Source organism: Sus scrofa, chromosome 18 (assembly GCF_054392235.1).
Source record: "Sus scrofa isolate SSC_HxYL_T2T_F1_AM1 chromosome 18, Sscrofa_HxYL_maternal_Yorkshire_Landrace_v2.0, whole genome shotgun sequence".
Taxonomy (NCBI): Eukaryota; Metazoa; Chordata; class Mammalia; order Artiodactyla; family Suidae; genus Sus; species Sus scrofa.
In genome coordinates this window covers 50,253,279-50,269,403 of record NC_139400.1, presented here as the reverse complement: position 1 = coordinate 50,269,403, position 16,125 = coordinate 50,253,279, and the positions used below count along the sequence as shown (strand labels likewise).

The window sequence follows — 16,125 nt, the reverse complement described above, 5'->3', positions numbered from 1 at the left end:
GACTAGTTTGACCTGTTTCTTTCGTTCTTTTTTTTTTTTTTTTTTTTTTTTTGCTGTCCAGTGGCATGTGGAGTTCCCCAGCCAGGGATCAGATCTGAGCCACAGTTGCGACCCTTGCCACAGCTGCAGTACCAGCCCCTAACCCACTGTGGGGGCCGGGGATCAAAGCTGGGTCTCTGAGCTCCAGAGACACCCATGATCCTGTTGAGCCCCAGTAGGAACTCCTGATCTTTTTATACTAAATTTACTTATGGTTTGCTGGACCACTCAATTTTATAACTTGTTTTTTATCAGAGTCGGTATTCAAATGATTCACAACTAGTACTTCACAAATACCCACCAATAAGAATGCAGAGCTAATGATAAACAATTCAGATGGTTGCCCTGGTGATAATAGTGTGTACCAGTATGAACTGATAATGTTCTGGTCTACTGCAATGATTCTGGGTTTAGATACCACCTAAACCAGCCTCACTAACCGCAGTGGTGGACTGAACAATGAAGGAGGCATATTATCAGAGCAGAGTGGGAACCCAAACAACATGGCTAAATGTTAACAAACGTAGAGTTAAGCAGAAATAGAAAATTCTTAACAAAAATACAGATAACAGAGGTGGCGTATCTATGCTTTGAAAATGGGTTAGGAGATAATCATGGCCATCCAGCCATAATTCCCATGTGTCCACAAATCCCACAGTCCAGCAATATCAGTGTATTACCTGAAAGCCTTAAAACAACAAACATTCTTTGATCCATGAATTCTACACATAAAAATATATTAAAGAGATGTTCACTGTAGGATTCTTTATCGTACCCAAAACACACAAACACCCACACAGTCACATACTCAAAATAAAAGTGATTATGGGACATCCATAGATGCAGTATGGTATAGTCTCTTAGCATAATATTTTAACTGCCATGGGACAGTGGCCACAGAATATACCACACAGACCTTCAACTACAGGAATGTAACTGGCCATAGGCCTCATCTAGTACATTCTGAAAACTATTGCCCATTTTTGCCCCAAGGCCATGTTTTCCATGAGCAGCTCCAAGCCAATGACTGAGGGCACCCCTTTCTAGGAGACATGGGGCTCCTCTGAGGCTTTGGCTCAAGAATTTCTTGACCAACCACATTGCTGAACTTTCCCCGGGATGCATGGAGATCTAGAATGCTTCTACCCAAGCTTTTTTTCCTCTCTCTTTCTTCTGGGATCAAAAATAAAAATAAAAGAAAAAGAAATGAGACAATTATGCAAGCTTTGAAGCACTTCATTTGACTGTCGTAAGGCCAGGAATATACGCTATTTAAACAAGCCCTCACACAATCCTTCAAAACCAGGATGTATCTGAATACATGTATCTGAAAGGATGTTCTCTCCCATATTCAAATCTTTCATTATACTTTTACAAACATTTAAATTGGATAGAGGAGTCCTTTTTCTAGAGGATTTGCATTGATTAACTGAAATGCTCTGCATTTTTTACATGTTGCCTAAATCTAACAGTTTTTCCAATAAAATTCAAGCCAAATATTTCTCTGTGTTTTAATGAACTAAACGCTGCATGGAAATTAATGGCCAACTCTTTCAGAAAATCAGTTTCAGATTTGTTGTTCAGTATGATTTATTTCTCTGAATCCCTGCATAGAGGCACAGAAATACTCAATAAACAGCTGGTCATTTAATTAAAATATAAATATTATTTGCATCACAGTAGATTCAGAAGTTTTAAGCATTTAAATGATTTGGCCTATAAGCTTTGAAATGCTTTGACCTATATTTACCGCTACAACAATTTGCAGGCTTGTTGCAAAGTGTGCTAAGCACTTTTAATAGATTATATCATTTATTATTACCCTAACCAAATATTACTATCTATTTTCTAGAAATTAAATTTTAAAAAAGGTGTAAAGGGGCTGAGTAACTTCCTAAATGTCAAACAGCTAGTAAATGACTGTGTTCATATTCAAACTCATGTTCCAAGTTCAAAGACACATAGTGTCATTTAGGCAACAGAATTCAGAATTAAGTACCTATGATTATTATTATTATTATTAGTCTTTTTGCCTTTTCTAGGGCCGCTCCCATGGCATATGGAGGTTCCCAGGCTAGGGGTCTAGTCAGAGCCACAGCAATGCGGGATCTGAGCTGCGCCCGTGACCTACACCACAGCTCACAGCAACGCCGGATCGGTAACCCACTGAGCAAGGCCAGGGATCGAACCCGCAACCTCATGGTTCCTGGTCGGATTCATTAACCACTGCGCCATGACGGGAACTCCCCTATGATTATTTTAAAGTGTCAATTTCCTTAGCAAATTTTGAAAGATTTTTTTTAAGACGTCCAATTAAATATAAGGTGAAAAAAAAAACATTAAATGACAAAATTCAGGTTTAAGCAGGTAAGATAAAAGCAACACAAGGTTCCTAAGGTAACCAACAGCAAATACTTCCAACATGCCTGCAATATATTTGAATATTTATGTCAAGAAAAAAAAAGAAAGAAACAGCAATAAAAATTTCAGAGTATTATTTCTTCAAAAAAAAAAAGCACACTCCATCTCTCCTCCCAGCTCCTTTTCTGGCCTCCAAATCTCTCTCATGGTCCATCCTTACCTCCAGTCATCTTTCGAGAGGTTGATCAAAATATTCATTTCCTCATCCTCCTGCAGAAGACGGTAGGCTGCACTTAAATGGTGATTTTCCAATACAGACCTATCGTTGTACAGAATAGCTGGGTCAGACCTGAATAGAAAGCCAAGCAAAATAATTTAGGATGTTGAACAGCTGCAATTTTTCAGATAACTCTGCTAAGGTGGAATGCGCCATCTCTTTACCCTACTTTAGCAATTAACTTTGCCTCCATGCCTTTAATATCAACCAAAAAGTTAAATTAACACTACAAACTATCAATAGATGAACGCAGGGTATTTTAATGTTAATTTGCCAATGTTATTTCACATGTGATCTCCAACTTGAGAACTTTCAAAACTGCTTTATAAACAGATCTCAATTACCCGGAAGAGTAGCAAAGCTGATTTTTTTTTAAAATGTGGGTGATGTCAAAATTCCTTATTTTTTTTCTGGAATGACTTTATTTTTATTTTATTCAATAAGAGAATGTGTTTATTTTAGTTGAAATTCCCTGAACACATACAACCTGGTGGGAACAGTTTCCCAGTCCACTATTAGTAGTTTGATCTTAAAATTTTGCCATGCAGAAGCCACATGTGGGAAATTGGAGAGTAAAAAATATAAAGGTTATGTGACAATTGTTAGTTGCTTTCTAACAGCTGAATGACACCAAACATAGGGTGATCTACTTTTTTTTTTTTTTGGCTTTTTAGGGCCATGCTTGCAGCATATGGAAGTTCCCAGGCTGGTGGTCGAATCGGAGCTACAGCTGTCAGCCTACAACACAGCCACAGCAACGCAGGATCCGAGTTGTCTGTGACCTACACCACAGCTCACAGCAATGCCAGATCCTTAGTGTACTGAGTGAGCGCAGGGATGGAACCCACAACGTCATGGTTACTAGTCGGATTCATTTCTGCTGTGCCACAATGGGAACACCTACGTTCTTAGTATATGTATTTTAATGAAACTTTAGATTATTAGAGCTTATTCATGTCTCATCAAGGAAGCTGAGTCCCAGAAATGCAAAGTGGGAGTTCACAGAGCCCCACAGTGGTTAAGTGGCAGGGTTGGAATGAAGGCAACATCTGACAGTTGAACCATTTCTCCCCAAGGTAACTTCCACCTGGCATGGGCCAAACTTTGGGATATGTCCAGCATACGTTTAAAATGTTAGGCTTTACAGTCTATCCATCAAAGGGCAAAGAACCCGGTCACAAATATAGTTTCCTAAAGATGGATCTCACAGATGGAGACATTTTGGATAAAATTCAGTTAAAGAAGGCAAATGTTTAAATTTCATTCCAAATCAACTTAACTGAGCCCACTGGAATTTTCCCACTCCAATGGAGATGACACAAAACAAGCCAATTCTGAGATGAAAGATCTAATCTTGTATCCGTTGAGCAAGTAAGGCACCAACTGATGTGTATTTTGTGACATGATGCAATTTTCCAACTCCTGTAATTAAAGCCATTTTCCTCTGAGTTGTGACTGCTTTTGACACTGGTCTCCAGCCAAGATCCATGTACGACTCTTCCACCCACCTCTCTTCAGCAGGTGCTATTCACTGTCATCTGAGCAAAGGTTCCAGCGGCAGATAGGCATTAAACAGAGATGCTCTGTGGAATACCTGTACTCAGAGACCTTGCAATTGAACTACAGAAGGCTGCTTTACAGCAGCCAAGACTCCTCTGTGAAGAGGCAGGAGGTAGAAAATGAAGCCACAGCTTAAGTTCTTTTGTCTGCTCCCATTCTATTGAAATCCCTTTCTGAACAGAGATCAGATGATACTGTCTTCTTTTGTGTACCCCATAATTAAGTGTTGGCTTCATTAAATACAGGTAGAATGACTTAACGAACACAAATCTATCTGAAGTATGCACCTGCTTTTCCAAGGGACATCAGAAAGTATTTATTTAGTCTTAAACTCTCAACCCTCACTGCTATATTCTGTCTCTGTGTCTTTCTACCTTTTTCCAATTCTAGCTTCTTTTGATTCCTATGTCAAGACCCAATTATTTTACTGTCAGAGTCTCTCTGGCTCCACATCATAGTCTTAAGGGAAGCTAAGTTCTTAGACAAGGAGAAGGCAGATAAGGCTTCATCCTAAATGGAAATGATAATTGACTGGAGTTCCGTGCTAAGAGGAATACTTAAGGATAAATCTGCAGCTTGGTAAGAAAAAAAAATCAATTAGTGATGTCTGTCAAAGTCAAGAGGTTTGGAGGGAGGAACTTGGACCTGTATTTACCATCCCCCACAGAGCTTTTCATCTCCCTGTACAGTTCCTTATAGAAGGTGCAAAGTGGCCTAGAGGACACAGCCTAGCTCCCTAAGCCCTGTACCAGGGAATGACATACACACTGAATAGGGTAGCAGTGAAATCAGGGGGAATGAGAAGAGCATCACCAGAATCCAGAGGTCAGAGGGTAAGATGGCTCTGCTATTGTTTACATCACTGGAATCATTCCAGTCCTTGCCTGTCCTCACTGATTTAGCCTACATGGTATCTGCACCTTTATGTAAACCCTTCCTATTAGAAACAGGTAGAGATGCGTGGTCCATACATAAACAGCTAGCATTAGAAAAGAGAAGAAAAGAATATCCACATTTAACATGAATAACATAGGAGAATTAGGAGTGAATGGCTTCTTTTGATTGAGGCTGACCAAGCTGATCTCTTGTTCATAAGTTCATTTTTTTCAGAAATGCAAAATAGAGCCACTAAGCCAAAAAAAAAAAAAAAAAAAAAAAAGGTGACGGCACTTTTCAAACTGCTCACACTCTATCCCTGCCCCCTCTTGCCTCTTCTCCAAACAATACAACATCCTCACCGGGTCTGAATGTGGAAATTGTTGGTGGTTCCGGTGTGCTCATAGTCGTGGATGGCAGCTGAGAAGATTATAGCAAAGATCTCCAGCTCCGTCAGCCAGTTCTGAAAGGGATATTACAGAGCAATCAGATAATCTGTCTCCTTCTCAGATAAAGTCTTCAGCTTGCTGACAACACACCCACACTGCTGCCTTTCCACCCCGCAGCTGGCAAGCTATTGCCAAACACACGCTTTCTGAGAGACAGAATTTCTTTTCTCCTGTGAGGAGACTGGAGGATGTGTGATTTGAAAAAGCATGCCCAGCTCAGTTGAAAGCGCTACCTAACAGTGTTTTTTCAAAGAAACAAAAAACAACGAACATGAACACTGTAACAGCCCTCACTGCACCCTCTCCCAAACTCCAAATAAAGTTCCTAAGTAGACGTAGGAAAAAAAATTAAGTTTCAACACAGTACCAAGAAGAGTAACAGAAAACCTCATGTCTAATCCATTAGAAAGTAGATAGGGGAGTTCCCATGGTGGCTCAGGAGTAATGAACCCAACTAGTATCCATGAGGACGTGGGTTCGCTCCCAGGCCTTGCTCAGTAGGTTAAGGATCCGGTGTTGCCATGAGCTGCGGTGTAGGTCACAGACATGGCTTGGATCTGGCGTTGCTGTGGCATTGGCCAGCAGCTGTAGCTCCAATTCGACCCTGAGCCTGGGAACTTCCATACGTCATGGGTGCGGCCCTAAAAAGACAAAAAAAGAAAAAGAGAGAAAATGGATGGGTAGGGACAGATGGAGAGATAATATCTTGCCTTCTGCATACTGATGTTTGAAAAGACCTGTCCTCATCCACATCATCAAAACTGGCTGAAGTTCAGTGGTTCTCAAAGTGTGTTCTCTGGACTTATAGAGTTAGCATCACATTAGAAATGTAAACCCCTACCCCAGTCCCACTGGATCAGAACCTCTGGATTACAGCCCACCAATGTGTGTTTTACCAAGCCATCCAGGCAATGCTGATGAATGCTGGAGTTTGAAAACCACTGCTGTGTTTGAAGTTCCCTTAACTGATCTCCATTTCAGACTTTATGGATTCGCTGACACCTCCCCTTCCTTCTATAAGCCATGCTGCCCAAGGTCCACAGCATGGAGCCTCCGGGACTGTTAGCTCACCCTTTGGTACTTTCTGCTTATCTTTGTACTAGTTGAGTTGATGATCACAAATTTCAGTATGGTTTATACCGAACCCAGTTTTTTGACAAACTGTATTTATTATTATAATTAAGTAGTAAAATATAATCTAAACCAACAAACTATGAACACAAAACTGGAGTTATGTCTACAGAACCTAAATTCAATGCTTTGCATGGTCAACTATGCAAACTGGAGTCAAAAGAGGTGTGATAACTGTGAAACAGTAGAAAACAATTATAAAAATTTAGGAAGAATCTGCACTCAGTTTTTTTTCATGAGAATCTGTAAGTTCCTATTTCCTTTTAAAGAAATGAAACCTAGTCTTAGGGCAGGGTTAATGCCAGACAAATGTGAGTACCTAAACTGGCAGAATTCAGAAAGAAGCCTGAGTTCTGGATTCAAGATTCATAAGAAAATTAGTTGTTTAAGTAAACAAAATGATTTTAAAATGCACAGGCCAATTTTTAACAATTCTCCTTCTGCTTTTTTTTTTTTCATTTAACTACTAATTTTGGTCTTTAAGAAACTCCCTGAAATTATTGCCTTCTTTGCAGATGGCTAAGGGAAAAATAAATTAACCACATACAACCTATGGCAAAAGACTTCATAGATAGGGGGGAAAATGAGCACAGAAATACCTCAGGGGAAAAAAAAAAAACAAACCCTACATTTAAAAAATGATTAAAAGCAGAATCCAGCCTAAAATGTCAGGAAACATTTTGGCATTCGGATAACATGCTTCAAAAATACAAACTGATGTACTATGAACAGAAAGACACAAGGAAAGAAACAGAATAAAATGAAAAAATAAACAGAGTTAAATGAAAAGAGATGGGTAAATAAGTGCTAATTTCAATAAAACTGCAACACTATCCTGAAAGCAGCAAAGGCCATCCTCATCAGGGTTGACATTTTGGGGAGCTCACTCTGTGTTGGGCTATTTATACACAGAAACTCATGCAGTACACACAACTCCACAGAGGGAGGTACTCTTGTCACCCCCCTTTTATAGATGACAAAACGGAAGTTGGGAGAGGGTCAGCAAGTCACCCAAGGTCTCACAGCCAGTCCTTTGACAAGCCACACACTCGTACCCCAGAGTGGTCACTTATAATCTTCTTTTTTTTTGGCCTTTTTAGCCCTCCCCCCCACTCCCGCCCCGAGGGATACAGAAATTCTCAGGCTAGAGGTCCAATTGGAGCTGCAACTCCCAGCCTACACCACAGCCACAGGGACACCAGATCCAAGAAGCATCTGCAACCTACACTGCAGCTCACAGCAATGTTGGATCCTTAACCCACTAAGCGAGGCCAGGGATTCGAACCTGGTCCTCAAGGGTACTAGGGGGTTTGTTACCACTGAGCCACAATGGGAACTCCTCTATTGGTTTTTTACTGCTCCCTTAACAGATTACCACAAACAAGGCACACACTCCTATTTATTGGCAGGCGGTTCTGTAGATCAGAAGTTGGCACCGTTGGCTGGATTTTCTGGTGAAGCCCTCACAAGGGTGAAACCGACCTGCTGGCAGGCTGCGTTCCTTTCCGGAAGTTCTGCGGGACATCTGTTTCCAGGTGCATTCAGGGCACTGGCAGAATTCACTTTCTCATGTGTGCACTTGACCCTCCATCATCAATCTAGCAACAGCTGGTTGAGTCTTGCTCACACTTCTTCTGTCACACTTCTTGACTTTTAAGGACTCATGGGATTACAAGGGGCCCACCTGGAGAACCCAAGATAATCTCCCTGTTTTAAGGCCCTCTGGTTAGTAACTTTCATTGTATCTGCGGAGTCTCTTTTGCCATCCAATGTGACATATTAACAAGGGTGACATCAGAGGGCAAAGGTCACGGGGGCCGAAATTCTCCTGGCCACAAACCCTCATAAAGTTACTTCGTGGTCTTTAACCGGGTTGCCATTTGGATGACCTTAGTGTGTCCCTTGAATATATGATGATGTCACACATAATCAAAAGAACAAGACGCGCAGCTTCTCTCTTCTAAAAAGAAAGAAAGAAAGAAGCCAAAGGAAAATTAATGGCACTGTGCCCGCCAAAAGCAATGAAAGGGCCAAAGGATAGCTTTGGAGTTCCATTTTTGACCCAATACAAAAGCCGACTGGAGCTGGGAGTCTGACTCAGATCTATTCAATCAACCACTCTGCAATCTAATACTACGCAAGGATTTTCTCTTAGATGTGAGCGAAATCATTATGAAAGAATTCAAGCCTCTTCTAGGCATCTAAGTAAAGCAATAATGAGGACTATAAACAGACTACAATGAGTAATACTGTTGATGCTGAAGCCCAGACATCACTTTATCAATGGGATGTTTTCATTCCCTATGTGTCTTACAGTTTATAAAACTGAAATGATTACACGCATTTTCCCCCGCTTGGTTTGTAATGAAAGGTTAGAGTAACAATATGGTCTCCATTCATCAGCCCGCTTCCCACTGTTTTTCGGAAGCTTTTTGCAATGAAAGACGTTTGTTTGGAGCTGCATTTCCAAGAGGGAGTGGGTGGGAAGTAGTTTCTATATTTAAGAATTATTCTGAATATGGCCTGAACTGATCATGAGAATTTAATGGCAAATGGCAAACGAGCTCATTTAAGAATAGTGTGCAGCACACTATGGCTGCTATGATTTAACATCTATGTCAATGACAAGGTGCATTAGCATAAATGCTTGGGAGTTTTTCTAGAGGGCTACAAAGGCTGTGTAGGATTCACCTTGACATCCCCAGAGTGTGGACGCACTGTACACAGTAGGGACCAACTAAATAGATGTCAGATAGATGATTTCAAAGTACATTTTCACATCCATTTTGATCCTCACCACAATACTCTGAGGTACTACATAGGATAGATACTAAGGTGTAAGACACCAGGGGCTCTTTGCCTGCCCCTGGCACTGCAGCAGCGTGGCTGAAGATTTAAAGTCATGATCCCAGAAGTCAGATTTGAGACCAAATCTTGCCTCTGCTGCTGTACCAGTTTGCTAGAGCTGCCACAACAAAACACCAAAGGCTAGGCAGCTTGAACATTAGAAATCTACTTTTGAAGAGTTTTGGAGGCCCGTGGTTCAAGATCAAGGTTTTAGGAGGTTTGGTTTGGGGTGACAGCTCACTTTCCTGCTTGCAGATGGCCGTCGTCTCGCTGTGTCCTCACGGGTTCTTTCTTCAGTGCATCTGCACGTTGTGTCATCACCTCTTCTTCTGAGGACACCAGTCTTACTGGTTTAGGGCCCACAGAGCTGACCTTATTTTACCTGAATTATGTCTTTAAAGCCCTGGTCTCCAAATACAGCCACAGTCGGAAGCATGGGAGTTAGGGCTTCACAAAAAATGGGGGGGGGCCATAAAATTCAGCCCATGACAGAGACTTTATGATACACTTTATAATCTTAACTCTGCCAGTGTGGTTCATCCTATTTCCCCCTGAATTTGTGCCACTTTCTTATTGATTTATTTATATAATCTGGATTTTTTTTTTAAAATCTTTTTAGGGCTACACCCGAGGCATATGGAAGTTCCCAAGCTAGGGGTCAAATCCGAGCTGTAGCCACCAGCCTATACCACAGCCACAGCCACGTGGGATCCAAGCCATGTCTGCAACCTACACCACAGCTCATGGCAAAGCCGGATCCTTAACCCACTGAGCAAGGTCAGGGAGTGACCCTGCATCCTCATGGATGTTAGTCAGATTCATTTCTGCTGAGCCACGATGGGAACTCCTATAATCTGGATCTTAATCCTTGTTCTCTATTTTTTTCTCTCAAGTCCTTACTTCATTATGGTGATTTTTTTTTTTAATCCTACAGAAGGTTTTAATTTTACCATTCTCAAAATAATCAATATTTTGTTATATAACTCTTGTGTTTTGAGGCTTATTTAAGAATTTCCTTTTCCAAGGCTATAGACATACTCTCATATTTTCTTGTAATACAATCAAATTTTTATTTTTATGCTCACATCTTGAATTCATCTGCCTGATTATTTAGTGAATGATTTCAAGTAGGACACAAACATTAAGTTTTTTTTCTGAATGAACTGTCCCCAAGACATTTTTTGCACGGAGTAATTTTCCCTGTAATTGTTTTCTACAGACCTGTCCTCATCTTTTCATCGGCCATTCAGTCTCCGTTATACTCCAGTCCGTGTTCCATCCCCACCAAACCACTGGGACTGGTGGTGACAAGTTCACAACGATTTCCATGCTAAAGGCAGTGGTCACGTTATCCTCATCCTACTCTACCTTTTGGCAAGTCCTGCATAGGTCACGATTCTCTTTGGAAGCTCTTTTTTTCCTTGCCTTCCAGGACACCTCACATGCTCTTGGGTTTTGCCCCAATCTTGCTGGCCACTTTTTTTTTCAGTTCCTATTGTTGGCTCTAATTCATTACCTTCATTTTAAACTTGAGACCACTCCAGGGCTCCCCTCAGAGCCCCTCTACATCTCCATTCACACCCTCTCTTCAGATCACCTCATCTGGTTGCATGTCTTTAAATAACATGGACATGCCCAAGACCGCCTAATCGCCATGGCCATCCCTGACCTCACCCAGAACTCCAGACTCCTTTGGTTTTCTTTCTTCCTGGCATTGCCACACTGACATTGAGTACGGATCTTAAACCCAACATGCCTGAATCAAAACTCTTGACTTCCCTTCCCGCAAAGCCTGCTTTGCTACAAGGCTCTCATCAACCCTATGTATCAAACCAAAAATCTAAGATGCCCTCTGGATTCCTCTCCTTAGGGTTCCAAATCCTATTCACCCCCTAGTTATTTTAACTCTAATGCAGAATAGAACTTTTGGTCTCTACAGTCCCAGCAATGTGCTTCCCAGTCCAAACCACCAGTCTCTCTGAATAGACTTCTGCTCGCCTCTCCTAAGAGGCGTTATCTTGCACCGCTGTCCCCCTCAGATGCTGGCCTTATTGCTGCTCCTGAATGGAGCGAAGCTGTTCTCTCAGGAGGGACATTTTTTAAATTGAGGTTGAATTAGACATACAGCTTTACGTTAGTTTCAGGTGTACACACAATGATTTGATGTGTGTATATATTGTGAAACAATCACCACTGTAAGTCTAGTTAACACCCATCACTATACAGAGTTACAGATACTTTTCTTGTGATGAGGACTCTTAAAATCTACTCTTAGCAACGTTCAAATACACACACACACAGTATTACCAATGTATTGCCACCACGCTGCACATGACATCCCAATGGCTTATTTATTTTATAACTGGAAGTGTGTACATTTTGACTCTCTCCAGCCATGAGGTCAATGTACTTACTAATCCTGCACTAATTCCACTGGCGACTCTTCATTAGTTCTTGGCATGACTCAAGCCTAAAATCACAACTGTCTCAGATTAAATATTACTTCCCGAGAGACGCTTTTGCTGACTATCTAATAAAACACCCAGGTTTCCCTCTGTAGGTGGCCTATTTTTAATTCTCTGCAGAGCACTAGGATATGTTCTTATTTACTTTTTCATTGGTCTACGATCTATAAATTCTCTCTAAAATGCATGGTTGGTTGGATAATTCTTGGGGAACGGAAGTCCACAAAACAGTGCACGTCCTATGGGCTCGACCTCACCAGAAGAGAAACAGACTCCAGTTAAAAAAAGAAAAAATCACCATCCCATCTTTAGTGCAATCTCAGCATTCTTGTCCGTACTTACCGCCACTCCTGTCTTATAGAGGAGGTAATGCACAGTCTGTGTAACGTCAGCCGCATGCATTAAATTGTGGTAGGGATTTTTGTGCTTGCTGTATCCCACTTCCAGGGCCTCCACAAATGAGACAAGTGCAGAAATGGGGATCTGAAAGAGAGCGACAAGGTTAATTAGCTAGGGACCTAGTAGCTTTGAGCGAGGGTGCAAAAGTCTAAGGCACTCTAGCTGCCTCTTGCTGGAGGGGTGACGTCTCACATGAGGGAATCAGAATTTTTCCCAGTTAGTAAAAATCACCGAACAAAGTATCAGATAACCTGAAAACTAACAGGAAGCCCCTGGTCTGCCTTGCAAATTGTTCTTGGTTTTCCAGTTCAAAGGCCCGGGGTAATGACACAGGATCACCTCAAGGACCCTCAGGGCAAAAAAGAGAGGTATTCATTTATTTCTCAGGCAAAGCCTCAAATCTTTACTTCTTGAGAAATAAATGAACATATACAATGCAGAACCTCATTTATTGTGGGAAAACATCAAGTTCAAAAAGACCTTAAGTAATAGAATGATGGCAAAACAAACACAAGCTGCCTCCTTCTGACAACCACACCCTTTAGGAGGAGAGATTGTGTACACTGGACAGGTGAGGAAAAAAAACAAAAAAAGCAAGTGAGAGTCTGTTCTATCACAGAAATAAGCTGTGATCTTGTGTTTACCACTTGGCAATTTATTATTGGTGCCTTGTAATTTGGAAAAATATTTCCAGTTAGCCTAGTCACTTTCTGTCTCAAATATGTATAATACAGATACCTTCTTTTTCTATTTAGCAGAAAGTGAACAACGGCAAAATGCCTGTACAAAAACAAAGGGACTCAGAAAATGTTCATTGTATTAGTTTTCTGGATCAATTCTTTGATTTAGGGTAAATTATCAAGTATAAGATTGGAGGAATGATAGAAGATAATATGAGAAAAAGAATATGTGTGTGTGTATATATATATATATATATATTTATTTATTTATAGGGTCACTTTTCTGTACAGAAAAAAGTGACAGAACATTGTAAGTCAAATATAATAAAAATTAAAAAAAAATTTTAAAGACTGGAGGTAAAACAGGGAGTGTGTGTTCCAGGAGGCTAAAAATCACATTTAGAAAAAAAGAAGGAAAATTCTGCTGTAGTGCTTTAAGGGAGTCCATACTATGTTATTCCTTGGGCACATTGTTCCATATTTACTATTTGTGGTTTAAAAAATTTAAATACACCCTTTTATTTATTTATTTACTTATTTCTATTTGGCCACACTTGCAGCCTATGGAAGTTCTCGAAGGATCGAACCTGTGTCACAGCAGTAACAAAGCTGGATCCTTAACCTGCTGAGCCACCAGGGAACTTCTTAAAAATAGCCTTCTGGATGTGCGGGACTAATTCACTATCATTATCATTCATTAAAAAGGGAAGATCCAATGATCTTGGGTTACTCGGGCTATTCTTTGGAGACCGATGAGTCACTGAAATGCAAGGTAAAGGTGTGTCTATGTGCATAGGAGCTTTCTTCTGAGGTTTGGAGCATCCATGGGGTCTTCAAGCAGGTTTCTAATGCGAAATAAATTAAGGATCATGGCCACAAAATGCTTAAGTGCAGTCCTTAGGAAAGTGAAAAAGAATCATGCTGTCCAGAGAATCAATGTAATATAGAAGAAGACCTGCATTTTCCGAAGACTCGGTCATATGATGGGAGAAATGTGAGTGGTGTGATACAAAAGATGCCAGCAGAGGATGCTCAGGTTCCCCGGCGAACTGCCCCCCACCCCCTCCAGAGTCCGTGGAATTAGGAAGCTGAGGAGGTAGAGCTCTGCTCTTATAAGGTGAAGAATTAATCTGAAGCATGAATGGCTGGGAAATACCAGTGATCTGTCACAGACGATAAATGAGAGTAATTGTCTGAATCTGAGTCAAGTGAAGTTTGCAGAGATAAGAGCTGCATGCTCTGACTCCACTGCTATCTCCTTGCCAGTGGGTGGTGGTCATTTGTACACGAAGCCAAGGTGAAATGAGATCTGTGGGCAGGGAGCTCTGCTGGTTCAGGCTTCCAGCTGTACTGCTAGGAAGACTGGGATCTAAATGGGCAGCTCCAGCCTCTTCCCTGCTGATGAGGCTACCAGGCAAAGGAGCAATGAGAAGTTCCCACCGCAGAGTTCACAGCTGCGGCTGTCTGGACGATGCTTCCCAAGTCACCCCAGAGCAGTTTTCAGTTTATATTAAAAGGATTCTCTTGGTCTTAGCCCAAAAGTCATGTAAGGATGGACACGTGGGCAGTTTTTTAAAAATGAGACACTGACCTTGAAACGGCTGATCAGATCATAGCGTGTGAGTAATTCATAGAAAATGAATTTCAGTGCATGATCCCCGCTGGCTTCATTGAGGGAAAAGACATCGAAGGACCACTTGTCCACATCCTACAGGGCAGGGCAGAGAGAAAGAATCATTAGTTGGCAGCAGCCACTTACACAGCTACCAATCTCCCTACTGCGGGGCTAGCCTGTAGCCCTCACCTGGGAATTCACAGCCTAAGACTCTAATTCCCCTTCCACTCTTAAACTTTTTCCAGGAGTCCCCGTCCTGGAGCAGCGGAAATGAATCCGACTAGGAACCATGAGGTTGCATGTTCAATCCCTGGCCTCGCTCGGTGGGTTAAGGATTTGGCATTGCTGTGAGCTGTGGTGTAGGTTGCAGATGCGGCTCGGATCCCACGTTGCTGTGGCTTTGGCTTAGGCTGCCGATTAGACCCCTAGACTGGGAATCTCCATATGCTGTGGGTGCGGCTCTCAAAAAACAAAAAACAAAAAACAAACAAAGAAAAAGAACCAAAAACAAAAACAAAAAAAAAACTTTTTCCAATATGGCAGTCCTACATAGCACTTACTGATAAAATATCAAATAGTCCTATTAGTAATAAAAATAGCTACATTTATCAGGTGCCTACCATATGATAGGTATTATGATCAGTGATAAATATGTAATTTATCCTGAAGACACCTCTAAGAGGTAAGTACTATCAGTCACATCTTACAGACGAGGAAACTGAGAAGTTACCTCATTTCCCTCAGACCCATGGCGAATAAGTGCCAGGGACACATGGGGGCCAAAACACATATTCAACTGATGCCTATGCTCTGGCTTTTTCCATTAACCCTCCATTAACTCTGCTGAATTCCAAAATTTCAAGTGACTTCACAATAACCGAGGGGGTTCCCTACTCTAAACTTCTCCCCAGCCCTGTGGTACTATCTGCTGACTTTCTCTTAGTCCACTGTTGAGAATGTAAACCCACTTAAAAGTGTTCAGAAACATGCATGATACAGAAAAAAAAAAATAATAATAATGTGCCACTTCAACAACCCAAACCGCGGAGCTGAAAGCAAAGAGAAAAGCTTCCTTTCACAGAATGGAAAAATGTTACCACTTCTGGAGTTGCGGATCTGGGGACCGGGTCCTCAAATCTGTAAGTCACTTTACTGAAAAAAGTAAAACTAAAAGCTGAGCTGAACACCCTCCTCACACAGTGCTCTTGAAGTTCAACGCTCTATTTGTATATAAACAGCTTCTCTAAAATATATGTAAACATTGTCTGATGTGTCTTTGATTTACAACAAGCTACTTGTGGGTATTATAAACAAAGGTGTATTTAGGCAATAATTAAAGCACGGGTCATTTGGTTTCACATCATGTCAACAGTCCCACTTTCAGTAGTTAAGGAAAGTTTACTGCCGTCAGCATGACAATAAGGAC

The 16,125-nt window shown here is 41.3% G+C and overlaps 1 protein-coding gene across 16 annotated transcripts in view; it reads right to left on the bottom strand.

Annotated features, from left to right (window-relative positions):
• The window catches only part of PDE1C (phosphodiesterase 1C), a 609,477-nt gene that overhangs the window by 88,112 nt on the left and 505,240 nt on the right, over nucleotides 1-16,125 (bottom strand). For all 16 annotated transcript variants that reach the window (XR_014834316.1, XM_085005901.1, XM_085005902.1 and 13 more), the window contains 4 exons: nucleotides 14,676-14,792; nucleotides 12,348-12,488; nucleotides 5,476-5,576; nucleotides 2,621-2,749 (listed from right to left, as the gene is read on the bottom strand). Coding sequence is in view for 15 of the 16 variants with exons in the window: in XM_085005901.1 (XP_084862027.1) it covers nucleotides 2,621-2,749; nucleotides 5,476-5,576; nucleotides 12,348-12,488; nucleotides 14,676-14,792 (488 nt within the window). In the remaining variant the exon portion in view is untranslated. The remainder of the gene's footprint in view (nucleotides 1-2,620; nucleotides 2,750-5,475; nucleotides 5,577-12,347; nucleotides 12,489-14,675; nucleotides 14,793-16,125) is intronic.